The 17,238-nt window shown below is 43.1% G+C and overlaps 1 protein-coding gene across 3 annotated transcripts in view; it reads right to left on the bottom strand.

The window, feature by feature from the left end:
• Positions 1-17,238, bottom strand: part of adka (adenosine kinase a) — a 172,271-nt gene that overhangs the window by 73,843 nt on the left and 81,190 nt on the right. For all 3 annotated transcript variants that reach the window (XM_017696547.2, XM_017696550.2, XM_017696549.2), the window contains exon 6: positions 13,642-13,750. In XM_017696547.2, the coding sequence (XP_017552036.1) occupies positions 13,642-13,750 (109 nt within the window). The remainder of the gene's footprint in view (positions 1-13,641; positions 13,751-17,238) is intronic.

Genomic DNA, 17,238 nt, shown 5'->3' with positions numbered 1-17,238 from the left:
AGGGGAAAGCAACAGCAAAACAATATAACTCAGGGTTAAGACATTTCACGTTCCACTGAGCATGCTCACGTCCCAAGGGGAACAAGATGTTTGTTACACAGCTATACTTCCACCCTCATTACTTACACACTACATTTTATATGAGGCAAGAGAGAGCGAGCTAGCGCACAAAGCTAATAAAACAAAAAACCCAGCAGTTTGAGGGAGATCCAGGGAAGGGGAATCAGTGTCAGTTTCCAAGAGTTTGGCCAAAGCTGAATTTCCAGACACAAATGCGTTTTTCTAGTAGGGCTGGACCAATATATCACTTGGCCGACAGTATAAGCCAAAGTGGACATCCTGCAGGCTTATATGCACTGGCAAAAATCTCACCAGTAAAACACGTCATTAGCGGCTTGTTTACTATGAGAAGTCTGTTTATTTTATTCATTTTCTTATCACCAAATTTGTCCAATTCCACCTCCTAACTGGGTATCACACAATGCTAACAAGCTGGGGGGTGGGGGGATGGGGGGGGGGGCAAAGGCTTATACAGGCTTTCTCCAAATCATGTGAATTCAGCCAACACATCTTTTCAAACTGCTGTTAACACAGCATCATTGGACAACTCTGTGTGCTTGAAAGAGAATGCTAACTGCCAATCCTGTAACACTACCTAACAAGCATTGCACTAGCATTGCACTGAGCTATGGGGTGAGAGGGACGATGATCCTTCCCATTCAGAGAGTGTCTCCATTTCTTTCGTGGAGTCCTGGCCATGGAATCGATGTGGCATCAACAACGGGCCGTCCAACAATATTAGCAGTCACTAAAAGTTTCAGCTCTTAACAGCTTAAACTGGAACTGCTGTTGACACAAAATTTTCATATTGGTTGGACCAATGTTTTCTATCCAGTTCTATAAAATTGATCATACTCTCTGTGGTGCTGGAGCTCAAAGAAAGGAAAATAATCATACGCTCCCGGTTTCCAAAGAACGCCATCCCATTTGGCACACAGGCAGGTTCATGTATGGTTGGGCTAAATACTTGGCCCATGGCCAGCCATGCATACAGGCATAGACCGTGTGTGTGTGTGTATGTGTATGTGTGTGTGTGAGAAAATGTGCAAATCATTACCCGTCAACAATGGCAGGGGATGTGAAAGGAGCAATCTTTTAGAGAGGCGTGCGAATCCCTCCTCACCGAAGTCCTCCGCTCGACAGCTGCTGAACACAGCCTCAACATCTGCGCAGTGTTACTGCTGCTTCGAGCAGCAACCCAACGAGCAGCAGCTACATACGAGGCCCACCCCACCGCCGCACATAATATATGATGTGAGCCATGGCTTTGAAAGAAATTCCAGCTCTCCTGTTAGGAGCTCCATAAGTAGACCATGAATCAGAAGGAGATACACCACAGGCCCAGCCTAAGGCCACAGAACAGGGTGAAGAGGCGTTCAACAGCTCTTCAGGTAGCCCTCCGTAAGGTGAAGCCGTCAATGATGCTTTGACTGCAAGACATATTGCACAAACATGATGTATTCTATTGCATCATATTGAAAGACGCAATGGCCCATTTGTGTACAAACTCCAAATTTGGTGAAAAACACTGGGCTGTTTCAGGGTTTTATTGGCTTCTGATCAAATAGAAGTTTCAGCTTTTATGCTGTGTCAATATTATTGTGAAATTCAAACAATAAACACAGATTTGTAGCTCTCAAACGTGGAATGACACATTCACTACATGCAAGAAAAAGCAGTGGTGAGCTAGTGAGCCACTTTTCTCATGGAGATTGGCGAGTTTGCATCACTCTTTCCCCCTCTTTCTCTCTTTGTCCCTCTCTTCTCCACCCTTCTTTTGTTACGATTATAAATTGCACCAAAATTCTGAATGAAAAACACTGATACTGGCAGAATGGTATCATCTCTCTTGATATCATATCACCCCCTCAAACAATAACAGTTAGATGAATACATCACTGCTGTCAAGATTCACATGTGCTTCTGCCTTATTTGAATATTGTCTAAAATATTTCTTACAAACTTTCAGGACTTTTTCCCCCCTCAAAAAACATGACAGTTTGATGACACTTAACATTTACATATGTCTATTACAGACAAGTTATTCTTCACAGTTTTCTTTTCAGAAAGCATAGTAGCACATAGAAAGTTCCAGTTTGTGAAATTGATTAAATCTACTTTACTGCCCCACAGAACACGATTAATCCACAGCAAGAAAAATACAGCATCAAATCACACAATGTGAGCATGTGCTTTTTCAGGGTACATTTGTTACAGGATTGAATCAGATTAATCATTTTTTCTGTTAATTCATCCGTTTTCTGCTATTGGCCTGCTACGGATATCATTAATAGAGATTTGCCATCTCACTGGCATCACCAGAAACTGACACTTCCCTCTGAAATGCAGTGCATAAAATTCAAAATGTGCTTCTGGGTCATAAGTGACTCCAACTGATGGAGCAGGTCAACAAACTTCATGCATAAGAAATGCAGGAGATCAACACAGCGTAATTAGTTAATGTCGTTCAAAATCCCAGCAGCTCACTTGTTCAGTCAGATCCTCGTACATACTGGATTCACTGTTTCACACTCCGAGATGTTTTATTGATTGTGTCCTATTAGCACGCTTGTGCGCCCTCGTCCACAGATCCATGTAAAAATGTGTTAGCCCCAATCCTCAGCACATTAAGAAACAATCAAGCATGTCTCGGTGTCTCTTGCTGTCGATTCACTTCATCTACTAAAGCGATTTCATGGCCCCGGCGCATCAGTGTTTCAGTGGGAGTGCTTAGTAGAGCAGTGCTCTGGTGTTTGAGGCGAGTGGTCTGAGGAGGTGTGTGTGTGGGGGGAGGTGGTGGTGGTGGTGGTGTTTGAGGCAGGATGTTAGCAGCTGCTTTCTGATTGAAGGCGCTGGGTAACTAACCCTCAGCAAGATGCCTGTGGACCTCCAGCAGCATGCACTTATTATCTGTAAATATTAGCCTGACCTCTCAGCCACGGGCTTCCTCCCCGGGGGCGAGCAGGAAGAGGGGCTTCCACTGGCTATGGAGAGCACTTTACTGGATCAAACACTGAGCCAGCACACGCGCACATGAGCCTTTGAGGCCCGATCAATTCAAGCGCCGCTCAATGATACAAAAGGAACACATTTGGAGGAGATTTGTAGCAATTGGAGGAGTGTATGCACTAACCTCATCTGTGCTCAAGAGCGCTTTCCAAGCGTGCACGACTGTAACTGTGTACATTTGAGGAAGAAAAGTTTTTGTACTTAAGAACTTTGCATGGGTGTAAGTGCATGCAATGCACATGTGGCTACATTGTGTATAAACTAGTGTTCAAAGGTTCACAATCACAGTTTTCAACAATATGAAACCAATGAGGTTGCAGTTATAAGTCTAAAATGTTTCTTTCCAGCCAGCCTCAGATGGCTACTTCAGAGGACTTCAGTTTTAGAAACAACTGCCCCTATACTGACCCTCCTTACCATCTTCAATAGTACTGTGCCCACTGTGGAATACTTCAGGTCTCTGAGAACTATCATCTGACCTAAAGTGGGCATCTAACTTCTGTATCAATTAAGTAAGTACAATCTTCCATGGGAGCTGTTAAACCAACTCCACAGAGCCATAACCGAGTCTGTCCTCCACACATTTATCACTGTCAGGTTTGGCTCAGTCACTAAACAAGATATAATCAACCTATTAAGGATAATCAGTACTCCAGAAAAGATCACTGGGTCTGACTTGCCCTCACTTCAGGACCTGCACTCCTCTCAAGTCAGAAACAGGGTAAAGAAAATCACTCCCGGCTTATGACATCCAGGACATACTTCATTTATACATATTTAATAACTTCTCCCCTTTAGGAAGTGCTATAGAACACTGAAACAAACAGTAAGTAAACACAAGACCAGTTCATTTTCACAAACTAAAAAAAATTATGAACACATTACATTAGGGGTCAAAGAAAGTTGCAGTCGTATGCAAAAGTGTGACCACCCCTAGTCAAATGACATGTTTTGTTGATTTTCCTCATGAAAATAAGATAACGCTCCCCTACAGGGAACAAACTTTAATACAGCATTTTATGCTAATTTTAGTGAACAATTTCCATTTCTTCACAGAAGTCAACATACTACAAAAACTATACAATACAAAATATAAAATGTGACATTTCTGCACATGCCACATCATGTTTTCAGCTCCGCACCCCCGTCCCTAATATCCCAGTATGTTTATTAGTAGCAGTATTTAGTGGTATTTTATTTTCAACATATTACAATAAAAAAACAATTTTTTTTCCAAAATGAACAATATTTAATTTCCAATATTTATAATTTTATTTGCTATACTTATTAGAATAAAATATTAAAGTTTAATTACCAAAGAATATTTCCAAACTAACCAATATTTAATTTTCAATATTTACAATTTTATTTCCTGTATTTATTTGTATTATTAACACTGTATAATTTGGGAAATAGGAAATAGGATCATATTTCTCATGCTAAATATTTTGCCATCTGCAGTAAGTTGTATGTTCAGTGTGCACTGTTAGATGTACCGAAAACTGGAGTCAAATTACTTATACATAAAGATAGACAGACAGACAGACAGACATGCAGACAGACAGGTAGGTGGACAGATAGATATATAGACAAACATACAGACAGACAGAGACAGACAGACAGAGACAGACAGACTGCTACAACTGCTCTAATAAGCTGTAAATATTAAAAACTGGTTTTAAAAATGACAATTTACAGCTTTCAAATGATGAAAGGACAAATTAAATTATAAATTAAAACTCAGGAAGAACTGATCAAATCTAGTGGCAGATAACTTGATGAGAAATAACCATAAATGAATGATCATATTATTTATTACTTCATAACCTCTTGCAGTTCCCAAAAACTTGAAATACTGAATAAAACATCTAAAAATAGTTTATAATCTAGTCTATGTGCATCTGTCTCGCCGTTCTATAACCTGTACGGCTGTAATGCTGGCTCCGCCTGAGTACTGGAGTGATTACCCATGTTGCCTGAGCCCAGCATCCCACTGCCTCCCAGCTCCACATTAGCACACGCGGCCCATGTGACTACACTCATGTCAACTAATGATGGTTCAATTAAGCCTGCAAACATCGCTCCGCTGAGTAAACGGCCACCTAGCTCAACCCTGCGCAAATGCCTCTCTGATTCACAGCAAATTAGACACAGACAGCGAGATGTCAAATAACTTCTAACTGGCTGCTGTTGTGTGTTTGCACTGCGGATACATAAATGAAATTAGCAACGGGGGGAGAGAGGAGGGGCAAATGGCTAAAGATGCAACATGCGCATAATTGTACAATTAAGCCTTGTCATCACATGAATTTTAGCATTACTGACTGCTATTAGCACAAAACAGTCAGCATCTGACTCAACTCCATTCATTTACCTTCCCACAGGAAGAATTTGCTTTAGAAATAATACTGCAAATAGGCATTCAAAGGTGATTTCTGGAATGTGTTTTCACAGCTGGAGCTATTGTGGAACCTCCTAATATTTTCAAAAATATGAGAATACGGCACAAATCATCTGTTCAAGTAACACTGAAGAAACTTACTGGAAGACAATATTATCTGCTGATTAAACATATTTCTCAGACCAAATTGAACATTTTCCAGAATTAAGGATTGTTGTTAGTTTAAGTATATTATTAGCTTTAACTAAGATGGTAGGATCTGCCAGTGGGTTCGAACTTCCATTATGCACGTCTGCAACCTAAGAATAACTCAGACAGGCACTGTAAGTTACTGAATAATATGTCTTAGAATGTAATAAGCCTGGGATTTTAAGGGGATAGACTACTTAAACTCCAAGGATCTTTGAACAGCTCCAGTCTTTCATCATTTTTCATTCTCCAAAATACATAACTTGCATATTACTTCCACAGCAGTTACTGAATAATACATACTCTTTACTGAAAGTTCGTGGCATTAATAAAGACTGCAGAACACAATATTGTTCTGTGCTGAAGGAAGCAGCCCTCATAGGGCCAGCCCCAGCCCACAACTCATTAGCATGTTAGCATAAGAAACCAATGCTAGCCTTCAGGCATGGCAGGCAAGATTTGAAAAGGCAGGTAAAGCCAGCCATCAACATTGACACCATGGCACCACAACATAAGATTTTTTATTTTATTTCTTTTAACTCTCCATGCAGTTGAAAGCAGGAACACAGCTGATCGCTTTAAGTGTGTCTGCATCTAGTGACGAGTAGAAAGAGGCATGAACTCTAATCAAGATGAAGTGCATTTACAAATCTATTTAATAGGGCTTGCCAAGAGTGAAATTCTGCATGTAAATATGGTGAGATTAAATTTCATCAGAGCAAAGCAACACTGTGACCAATCGCCTGCAGTCACAGCCTGCAGGCAGGCAGAGTCTGCCTGCCCCCCCACCAAACTCACTCACTCACTCAATTTGCATTGTGTGATCTTTCTGGGCGGAAGAGGGGGAGGGGAGGAGGGACAGAGTGTGTAGGGCAGCTGACGCCAGATTCAGCTCAAGGTCAGCATGAGGGCTGCCTGAATACGTGCACAGGAGGCTGTGTGTGTGTGTGAGTGAGAGAGAGAGAGTGGGTGTGAGTGTGTGTTTGTGTGAGAGAGAGAGAGAGAAAAAGAGAAAGAGAGAGAGAGAGAGAGAGAGAGAGAGAGAGAGAGAGAGAGAGAGAGAGAGAGAGAGAGAGAGGGGGGGGGGGGGGGGGGGGGTTCTGTGTAGGTAGGACAGTACAGCACTGCGAGCCACCTTAGTGCATTCATCAGTAAAGCCTTAATGAATGAGCTGTCATTATGAGAATAAAGGACACATACAACCTCCCATATGCCACATATGAGAAAGGGGAAGAGGCAGAAAGAGATAGCAATAGGGGACGACGGAGAGAAAAGGGGAAAGAGAGACAGAAAACAGAAAGAGCAAAAGACAAAGAAATGGAAAGAGAGAAGATGGAGAAAAGAAACACAGAAAATATGGGAGAGAGAGTTGGAGAGACAGAAAGAAATAAAAAAGAAACAGAGAACGAGAGGAGATGGAGAGAAGGAAAGGGAGAGAGGGACAAAAAACAGCAAAAGAAAGACAGACAAAAGTAGAGAGAGAAAGCAAGGGAGGCAGAAAGAAAGATAAAGTGGTAGAGAGAGGAGGTATAGAGAGGTAATATGAGAGAGAGTGTGAGAATGAGAGTGAGAGATTGAGAGAAAGAGTGAGAGAAAGAGTGAGTGACAGAGAGAGAGAGAGAGAGAGAGAGAGAGAGAGAGAGAGAGAGAGGGGAAGTGGTATAAAGAGAGGTAGTGTGGGGGAGGGGGGCAGAGAGAGGTGTATATGCCACTTCATGGTTCAGGCTGCTGTACTGTACCGGTTAATGGTGTGTTCTCTCTCACTCAGCGTCACTCTGTGCTGACATTAGTCTTGATGAGGCTGAGTCTGCTTTGTGTGCAGTCGAGCACTTAGAGCTCTGAAAGCCTGCAGTGTGCCAGCATATGGTGTGAAATATAAGCTACACATGTAAGAATGAGAGTGTTTTTTCGTTTGTGTTTTTTTTTTTTCTTTTTTTCTCGCAGGTGACACTTTCACAGCTACCACCCTACACAGCCACATCCTCCCTGGACGGAGCATCCATTCAGTGAAACTGGCACACGCTTGCAAGAACGCCTCTTTTATGTCCCCAGGCTGTTCTAGAACCATCTGCAGCTGGGGCCTCGGAGGCCCTCCTGACTCCTCCTTTAATTATTTTCATCTCTCACCCACAGACACACCCTCCCTCCCTCTCGCTCACCTCCCTCATTCTCAACGTGACACTGTGCACACATTCCCCAGCTGGAGTGGTGCTGCTGTCTCTTTAAGAGTGCAGCGTTCTGTGCCAGTGGCTTCAGAGACTGTGTGTTGAGTAGGAGCAGGCAGGACTGGCACAGTAAGGTTAATGCCCTGGCATTATGCACCACATATGTGCCAAGACTGATCAAATTACAGGGCATTGAGGGGGGAGGGAAAAAAAATAAATAAAAAAAGCGCAGCCATCAGGACACTTTAGCACTTCTGGGCCGTGTCGAGTGCAGAAATTGTGTGATCTTTCTTAAAACATACACTTAAAAGGCATAAAAGCATAAGCACATTGAAATTGTTTCAACCAAATTGTGCAGAAAAACAGCACTAGAAACTGGAATTTGCACCGTTTCCTCCCCTTGCAGCCTGAATCTGTGTGAAATGTGTTTTTTTTTTCCATGTTTTTCTGCAGCCCCTGTTTCTGTCCCTCATTACAGCTCGCTGTGCACCACTCTGCCTCAGGATCCTCATTTCCTAGCAACAAGCCTGCCACCAAACATTTGGCACAAGTTCAACATCACCCCCTCCCCTCCCTCTCCCTTTCTCTCCCTCCGTCTGTGAAAGATGGCCGCGCTCTCTCTCTCCCTCACACACACACACACACACACACACACACACACACACACACACACACAAAATCTCTCTCTCCGGCTCAAGCTGGATGTTGGAGCCCAGCGCTGGCCGGCCCCGGCGCGAGACTCCATTAACTCGCTTTTCATCCAATCACACCCTTCAGTAGCAGGGCACCCTGGGAACCCGCACTGGGCTTCATTAATCAGCGCATTACCGCACAAACTCCCCTACTCTAATCTGACTTACAGATGAATGGATGAGAAACAAAAAACAACAACAAAAAATAAAATGTCTGAGAAAAATCTTGAGAGAGAGAAGCAACAAGCTTAATACTCTCTGAATGGAAAGCCACCGAGGTAAATTAAAATCAATGCCGGCGCTTGAAATAAATGGGATCCGTTGTTGTCATGTTCAAACAGGGTGGTGTCTTCCGCTTGGAACACAAGGTCAATGGAGATTACTGTTTGAGGAGGCGTTCCTTATCACTGCACCCAAAGCACGGCGCGGTGCATAAAGTGGAGGAACGGTGCGCTGCATAGCCTCCACTCAGCCCCTCTTTAAAAAACAATCTCAGCAAAACACTCGGTGGAGGGCTATCGGCTTGGCCTCTCCACTCTCGATTCGTAAATTGCCCTTATTTACCATTAAACAAGTAAATCTGCGCTGCTGCCGGGAGGCGTCGGGGAGGAAAAATGGCAGAGCGCAGGGCTCAGGCTGTGTTTTTCTAAGGCTGTGACTCAGTAAATCTGACTAAAGCTTTTGTCTGTCAGTGGACAGAGGGGGCCATCAGCAGTCTGTCACTGCCGCTCGCGCGAGAGACCCCACAGGGACAATGAGGATATGAGAAAATCTGCACAAATCTCTGCTAGTCCTGCTCAGAGCATCTCTGAGGGGGCAGATGCACCAGTGCTGGTCCTAGTTACTTCTACAGTGTGTCATAAATGAGTCTCAGAACAGCACTGAACTCTACACATACACTTAAACATTGTTTCCTTGGTGCTTCTTGGCTTGGACATGTAGTTCTCGACACTGATACATCTCATTTACAAATATACTTATTTAAAGAACCATCTTTTACAGGCATTTCCAATCTTTCGTGTCAGCTGAAGCTCATCAGCCTTGATCTACCACCTGAGATTTTAATAAGGTGAAGGTTTTTTGTGGTTTTGTGGTCAGGTTTGCATTTTTAGCTTCCAAATGTCTTTTCAAGAAAGCTGGCTTCATACTTCAAATAGAAAGCTGTTTCAAACATACCCACACACTTACGACGATGAAGATAACAGACTGGAAACACTGAAGTTCTCATGAAGCAATGGCAACGGCACCACAAACCCCTTGGGATTCGTGAACCCTAGGTTGGGAAAGCCTGGTCTATTGAGAAGTCCTTCTGGGAAACGGCTTCAAAGTAGCCTTTTGGTACCTTTATTTTAACCTGTAAAACTGAAACTACCATTTTAATTTTTCAGTCATTTGACTGCTGTTTCTAGCACAAAACATACCGTCTCAGTTCTTAATTATGAACAGAGTGACTTTATGAAGTGGAGAATATGCTACAGACAACAGACACAGTTTAGTGCTGATCCTCCATAAGGCAGGGGCTGCAGGAGGAAACTGTTCACATTCAGGGGCAGAAAAAGGCTTTCAGGACTCTTGAGTGGGACTTGGATTTGGCCCATTTTGCAAACACTTGGCTTTGGCCCATTTTTCTAAACTATCTTCCCTGTAAATACCTCTACGATGAGTCTCCAGAGTGGTCCTCAAAGGTCTATGTCATGCCTTTCAGATGGTGCAACATGAGCCCAACATGTTCTTTGTCTTAACTCTCTGGCATAAGGTTTAGCCAGCTCCCTAGGTCAATGAGCTATAGCTACCTGTCTCTATGCATATTTTCGATGCCAGTTAGTGCATTACCAAGAAGGCAATGCACCACTGATGGAATAACTGCATTTATAAATATATTTCTTTTGCTACTCATGACAGGTTTCATGGAACAAACACCAAAACTACTAGAGCACAGGCATTATAGTTTCTAATATCAAATATGCTTAAGGCCCCAATATTAAAAATATTTGTAGGATATTAAACTTCAGCATCCAGCAAAGTTTAAACATAAATGAAAAAGAAAAAAAAGAATATAGAAATGTAACAAAACAGGCCGACCCTATCTGAGAACTTTCTGGGTGTGGTCGTAATGAACTGATCAGCACAAATGATTAGCATCTCTCAGTCCAAATCTTACAGCCTGTTATGCCACCGAAGTACAACTGAACAACAAGGCACCAGCAAGGAGAAATAAGTGAAATTGGCTCCAGATTTAAAGCTGGTGATGTGGACTACACTGCTGTATCCATGGCTAATTATCCAGCTTTTATCTGACGATGTCCTAAAGAAGGTGAAGTTCTTATTCCCTTTACAGCTGGGATATTCAGAGAATGCTCATGTGGCCCGATGCTCATGTGAAGCAATGAATGAACTAATGGTTGGACAAACAAATAACCAGATAGAACGATGGACAAAAGAACGAACAGATAAACGAACAAACAGATGGATGACAGGCAGACAAATGAGCTAGGCCGCTAAAAAGAACGCTTTAGTTAAAGCTGTGTGGGCCAGACAAACCACATCAGCCTTGTGATTGGTGAGGGTGCTGCTTATGCAGGCATGTTCCAAGATTAAGGCTCCTCAGTTTACACTGAAAAAGAGAATTTTGGCAAAAAATATCAGCTGTTTAGGTACTGGAACATTATACACAGAGGATACTCTGCATGTGTACATTATGTGCCCACAAGAGCAACATTAGCCTACTTAGAACGAAAACTTCAAAGAAAAAATGAAAGTAGGCTCACATTTCTTTAAAATTCTTACATACTCAAATAATGACATTGACATCAGTTTTATATGACACAATTAAACAAAAAGACAGAAGAAGTCATCACTCGACTGAATTTGCCTAAAGTACTTTAAGAGGAGAGGCAGTTAGTGTGGGCAGATGAGGGTGGAATGATGCAGAGAGCAAGTGAAGGTCAATACAGCTAACAGCTGGACATTAGTGAGAGAAAGAAAGAGAGACGCAGGGCGCCGACAGACAGGCTGGTGCCAGGCTCTGGGACAGTTACATGCAAGAGGAAATCACTTACATAACCCTGTGTCAGAACAACACACACACACACACACACACACACACACACACACACACATAAACACACACGGTCCTTCTAGAGAAGCACTCAGCACTCCTAACAGGGCAGATTTGTTTATTTGCTCAGCCTGCTCAGTTTTCATTCTCCATTAAAGCAACCAGGATTTGGATGCCAACCTCATGGAGGAATCTGTTCCCAAAACGCAGGTGAATATTGACCATGTGCTTGGTGTCCTGAATGAATGGCCTTGGCACAGGTCAGGCAGGGTTCTAGACTACTTGAATCTAGCAGGATTCTAGCATCACTAAGGCTTACAGGAGGTGACTGTGGTGCTGACGGGATGAGCTTCAGTAATGAACTCTCAGGCTGGATAATCAATTCACTCACCTCTGCTCCAGCACTGACCTGCCTCTGGCCAGGAGAGGAGACACACACACACACACACACACACACACACACACACACACACACACACACACACACACACACACACACTACAGCCCAGGCAAATGCATTAAACATGTCTATGGAGTTTAGACCTGCAGTGCACCTGGAGAAGCTGCTATCACAGCTTTGTTTGGGCCTGTGGAAGAAAAACAAGCCAGCCCACTGGGACGTTCAGTGCTCCAATCTCAGCTGAAATTTGAGCCGCGGACAAACTGGGCTGGGCATCCACAGTACAAACTATTCCCTCTCCCTCAAGAGCGCCGGCTAACAAGCCCAGCCGAAAGCCAGGGCACGCTAAACGGGGACAGCGCTTTCAATAAACATTGGAATGCATCCGCTCTCTCTCGCCCTTCTGCCACAGGGAAGTAGGCTTTCTTGGCTTTTACGGGGCCGCACACCTCGACGTTCGGCGGCAACCAGCAGCGACATGGTGGAGGCAGCGAGCCGAGCAGCAGCGCCATCAGGGTTTTTTCCCATGAACATCACTGCCTCATCCAGCCAAGTCAGAAAACACAAAAGGAGAGCAACAAAGCATTGCTGCTCTTTATTCATATAGCCCCCGGCTCTCTATTCAGGGAGCGGCAGCGTGATGAAAGTCATTTAATCAGGGATGAAAATGATTTGATTAGAGTGTCACGTTACAATGGTTGCCAAATTGACTGATTCCTGCTTGGAGGTTAATCATGGGCCTATATTACAGGTATCCACAAATGGATGTCCGACCCGGGGCAGATGGCAGGCTCTTTTCTCTTGGTGAATGGAGCCGAGAGCAAGTACTGACCCGCACGCCGAGCTGGCCCAATCACATTTGTAATGGCTCATTAACAGTCGGGTCGGAGTGTAATAGGGTTGCGCGCTTCACACCAACCTTGATTACGGATGATTACAAGCAACAGTTTGCAGCATCCGCAGCACGTACCCTGCCTAAACTCTTCAATCAGGAGAAAAGCAGCACAGCTGACTGGCACAAACGATGCTGGCTGCTAGATCCCACTCAAACACGCACACACAAACACGAGGGCTGTTATTTTCTTGAGGGTGGAAGGTGTGTGAGGAGACCATGCACTGTAAATGAAAACGCTCAGCCCAGTCAGCGACCTTCACAGAGAGTGAGTCATCCTGCCCCCAAGTGACCTCTCAGTCAAACCCTTTCACTCTCATGGGTCAGAGAGCCCTGCTTCTTCACACCAGCCAATCACGCTCCGGAAACCCTCGTATCCCCTGCCCTCCAGGGCAACTTATAGCCAATCAGCATCACTTGTATTCACAGTGTGCCCTTTTAAGGGCATGTAACAGAGAAGTGTATCTGATTTCTGTGGTGAGATCAGAGTAAGCTGCTTGGAACAGAAGCTCAGTGACATAACACTCAAAGAGCATGTCTCTACATCCACTAGGCTACTAGCTCTCTGCGTATACACAAAATCTCGCTCACTCTCACTCTCTGTCTACAGAAAGGTGCAAACATCAAGGGTAAAGCATGTACCCTCATCCCTCTGATCACTAAACAAACTGCCTAGAAGGTCTAGTTCACAGATCATTTAAGTCTACTCCTTGTCACACAGAGCAGAGGTACATATTTAGAAAGTCAAAAGACGTGGAAATGTACATTTACTTACAGCAATGTAGTAGACCTTTGCTTTTTCTACCAGCTTCCAGTTCTCCTCCAAGTCCAGATGTTTGTCCTTCTTATAGCAGTTGGCAGCTGCCAGATTAGCAACAAGAGACCTGCAACAATAAAAAAGAGGAAATATAATAATGAAAATCAAGTTTAAATGAAATCACAATCAACCCATTCCAGTCTAAAAATACATGCTAATTACTCTCCATCGTTTAGCAAGGTAGTAATGAGCAGCTTTCCAGTTCATCGTCGTTCTATCAAAGACACTTTCTAATTGGAAACATACATCACAAAAATAAAGTTAGTTAACAGTCCACTTTACAAAAAGGGAAATTCAACCAATTGTTCTAAATTTCTGCATAATTCATATAAGGCATAATAGTGAACTGTAGAGCATCTTACTAAGAGATTTCTTTACAGTGGAGGTGAAAGGAACCAGTCCTTTTACACACCACCCAAAATGACCAGAACCCCTACACATCTTGTGTGTTTCTATATGCAATGTTTATGATGCTGAAATCTTTAAATAAATAAAAAAACATTACAAAGTAGCAAATTCTTATAATTGCCTTACAATGCCGTGTATATCAATTTTGCCCCAAAATAATAAAAAAGAAGTAGGTTTTAGGCCAAAATATGTCCAAGCTCAAAACTATCACAAAACAAAGCTTCAGGCAGTGTATTAATAACAATTTCACATAATATCTTTCTGTGAAGGAGCTTTTAGAAGCATTAAACACTCTGGATGTCTGGTTCCCATCTCTACCATTGTGAACCAGTGCATTTCACATCAAACAACTCTGCATTACTGCTCTGAATAACAAATCTTAACAGTTCAATCATGAAAGATCTGTGGAAATTCCTTTTAAGCTACCAGACCTGAAAGCAAGAAACACATCAGAGAGATCAATTTCGTTCCAACAGTCACATTAGCCTATTTGAGCAGATGATGCTGCCATAGCCATTCTACATAGCTGTAGGCTGAATGGGGCTGACATATGGACACTGTTTTACAAAACAGCTGTTTGGTGTCAACCGAGCCAGAATTAAATATCAACACACCACTTTTTTCCACGCAAATGCCTTACAAGACCTTTCCCATAAATAAATGAACAAAGAAATCAATAATGTAGGGGAAGTGTGTGGGTCCGCCGGGACCACTGTTTCTCCATTAACCTCCTGGTGGTCCTCGCATCAACAAAAACAACTAATTCCAGTTTGAAAAACAACCTCTCTCGTTATTCACTTGTTAGCGGGAGGAAACAGTCCCCACAGGCTAGCCGCTATTTTGAAGTTGCATTACCCCTAGGAAAGTGCCAGTGCTAGGTACAGCCTCTCAGCAAATGAGAATCAATACAACAGTAGTCCTGCACTTTGGAGAGGCAGCGCTAGACAGATTCGACTCCAGCAGCAGCCCAAGCACTGTGCTGTCTGTCATAGAGCTTCAGGGTATGTTGACAACACGCAGATCTTTATAAGCAAGGAGGGTCAAATGAAAGACAATGTCATTGTCAGGCAAAAAAACAACAGTCAAAACAAACAGAACTGTTCTCACAGAAGCATGCATGTCAACAAAACTCCATTTAGCACAGCTCTCCTAGGATTTGCATGAATATAAAATATAAAATAGTCTAATACCAATATAAATAAATACTTTGATAAACAAATCTGAAGTACAGCCTACTATTTAGAAGCTTGAAATCCATTCAACAACAATGATTTCAAAAACATAATTTTGTTGCAAAAAAGTATGAAATCAGTATAATATGATTAAAGTACTTTTGGTTTCAAAAAATGAATGTATGACATTTCAGATCCTTAGAGAATAAAGAACAGAGCTGGGTGATTTCAGTAAAAATGGAAAGCTGTATAACTCAAAGAAGTGCATTTCCTGAGGAAAATTCAAGGTGATTACTCAGCTTAAGGTTGCTGAGACGTTGCTAGTTGGTTATGATATCACAGGTGGTTGCAATGGGGTTAATATGGTAACTTGTTGTTGCTAGATGGTTGTTAGGGAGTTGCTAGGAGGTGGCCGTGATATCCCAGGTGGTTGTTGGGGGGTTGCTAGGAGGTTGCTATGATATTCCAGGTGGTTGTTAGGGGGTTGCTAGATGGTTGCTCTGATATCTCTGGGGGTTGCTAGGTATTCCACATGTGTGTTGTTAATGGACTTGTACCACCTGTGACTTCATGGGAAGAAGCAGTCATGCATCTATTCAAAATGCTGTATACAAACACCATTTCTGATCACACCAAACATTGAGGACGTGAATTGGTGTTGAGATCTCAAAAACTAAGGGATGAGTTAGCAAACAAAATGCAGCATAAATAAATAAATCACTAAGCAATGCAACATCATAGATTGAAGAGGTGGAGGCAGATAGTATTAATTAAAAACGTTTCTTTTTCGTTTTTCTACATTTCTGCATAATTCAATCAATGAGATGTAAAAACAATGACATTTTCACGGTAGAGAGACTGACTGATTCTTAACAGTGGTGGTGACAGGAACCAGGTGTGGATGTGTACAGCATAAATTTAAGCATTTTACTTACTATGATTAAACAACCAGTGCACCTACACTAGTCTTCTGAGTTTTAGTATGCAATGTTGACAAATGTAAAAAAAAAAAAGATTGGGAAAGTTATATAACACAAGAATTAAGGTATAATAACTAATATGTAAATCCGCCATGCTCAAATAAAAGCACTTACTAAGCACTTTTTTGGCTCTAGCTCAAAGAAAGATCCTAGAGTATTATTAAGTACTTCAAAACCACTGAATGGTAGGGTAAGTATAAGAACGTCCGGGTGAAGGAAAGGTTAGCTTCTCCATTACAGTGGTAAAACCCAGTGGACAACAGCAATCAAACACACTGCAGTACCCTTAGTGACCTACGACCCCCACCCCCCCCACATCTTGATCCCAGAACAGCAGCCTTTCAACTCTACCTCCTGCCTACTCAGTGTGCGCCGGTGTGGTCAGTGAGAAGGAGCAGCCCGAGCAGCCAGGGAGCAACATGCAGATGCCCCTGTGCTGCTGTAGCAGGCAAGCTTTGGGAACAGTATTGATCAAAGCGCAAACATCCTGTCAGTCTATAAGCTGCAGGGGTGTGCACTGCATGTGTGTGGTGTGTGACCTCTACAGTCTCCAGTAATGAAAGAGTCTGCTCTGACAGGTGAGGCGGTAATGAGTAGTCTCATAAGGCCATGGCTGACAGCTCTATAAGCCTGCACTCTTCAAAACTGGCTCCCATTAAGCGTGGCCCAGGCTGGCCAACACTGTGACGGGCGAAAACAAAGAGAACTCTCCTCATCATCCACTCTGCGCCTCACCCCCGGCTCATCAGCACTGCCCACCACTACTCGCACCCACTTCAAACAGCCAGCGCTAATGGGCAACACACTTCCAGCACGGGCCGCTTCCAATAGCTCTCTGCACCAGGGGGTGCGGAGAGGAGACAAATCCACAATAAAGGGCCCACGATGAAATGTTTTTAGGCTCCAGCTCAAAGAAAGATCTGAGAACTGTGTCTTTTCATATGCTTACTGGGAAAAGTGCTTACAGTTCAGCTTAGGTTAACTTCATGATAGCA

This window comes from Pygocentrus nattereri, chromosome 5, assembly GCF_015220715.1.
Source record: "Pygocentrus nattereri isolate fPygNat1 chromosome 5, fPygNat1.pri, whole genome shotgun sequence".
Classification (NCBI taxonomy): domain Eukaryota; kingdom Metazoa; phylum Chordata; class Actinopteri; order Characiformes; family Serrasalmidae; genus Pygocentrus; species Pygocentrus nattereri.
Note: the sequence above shows the minus strand (reverse complement) of the source record. Positions and strands in the feature narration are given on the sequence as shown.